The sequence below is a fragment of the Corvus kubaryi genome, unplaced genomic scaffold, assembly GCF_017639235.1.
Source record: "Corvus kubaryi isolate FWS band 111438036 unplaced genomic scaffold, C.kubaryi_AGA036_p1.0 37352, whole genome shotgun sequence".
NCBI classification, from domain to species: domain Eukaryota; kingdom Metazoa; phylum Chordata; class Aves; order Passeriformes; family Corvidae; genus Corvus; species Corvus kubaryi.
Genome location: NW_024581114.1, coordinates 2,394,526 through 2,395,361, shown reverse-complemented (window position 1 = coordinate 2,395,361; position 836 = coordinate 2,394,526). Strand labels below are relative to the sequence as shown.

Here is an 836-nt window from a genome sequence, read left to right as displayed (position 1 = left end):
CTGTACTTGGGATTTTGCTTCCCGTATAACCGGGATTTTGTTTCTGCATGTTTGGGATTTTGGTTCCTGTACAGTTTGGATTTTGGTTCCTGTACAGTCTGGATTTTGCTTCCTGCATTTGGGATTTTGGCTCCTGCACAACTTGGGATTCTCACTGCTCACCTCCTTTCCCTCCCCGCAGACCCCTCAGCCCCCACATCCTGCGAGGAGATGCGCTGCGAGTTCGGGGCCTCGTGCGTGGAGGTGAACGGCTTCGCCCACTGCGAGTGCCCGTCCCCGCTGTGCTCCGAGGCCAACACGACCAAGGTTTGGGGACAGCACCCTTGGGGGGGCTCAGGGACATTTGGGGGTGTTCTCATGTCTCTCCCCCACAGAACCAGGCAGGGGATTGTTCCCTGCTGGTGACGTGCAGGTCACACGTGTCCCCCAGCCGGGGACGCTCCGTGCCCCGCTGGCACCTCCGAGCTGCTCTGTGCCCCACAGGAGCCCCCCCAGAAACACTTCCAGCTTTTAGGGCCCTGTTCCCGCTGCTGGGAGGGGCCCAGAGGTGCAGCTGCGGTGTCCCCTGTGCCCCCAGGTGTGTGGCTCCGACGGTGTCACCTACGGGGACCAGTGCCAGCTGCTGACCATCGCCTGCAGGCAGGGCCAGCACATCACAGTCAAGCACGTGGGGCAGTGCCACGGTGAGTGTCCCCTGGGCAGTGCCATGCTGAGTGTGCCCTGGAGAGTGTCCCCTGGGGCAGTGCCATGCTGAGTGTGCCCTGGAGAGTGTCCCCGGGGCAGTGCCATGCTGAGTGTCCCCTGGAGAGTGTCCCCGGGGCAGTGCCACGCTGAGT

General features: G+C 62.7%; 1 protein-coding gene across 1 annotated transcript in view; it reads left to right on the top strand.

Moving 5' to 3' along the window:
* AGRN (agrin) overlaps positions 1–836 on the top strand; it is a 57,865-nt gene that overhangs the window by 13,120 nt on the left and 43,909 nt on the right. The window contains exons 7-8 of the mRNA XM_042031917.1: positions 182–306; positions 578–683. Coding sequence (XP_041887851.1) covers positions 182–306; positions 578–683 — 231 coding nt within the window. The remainder of the gene's footprint in view (positions 1–181; positions 307–577; positions 684–836) is intronic.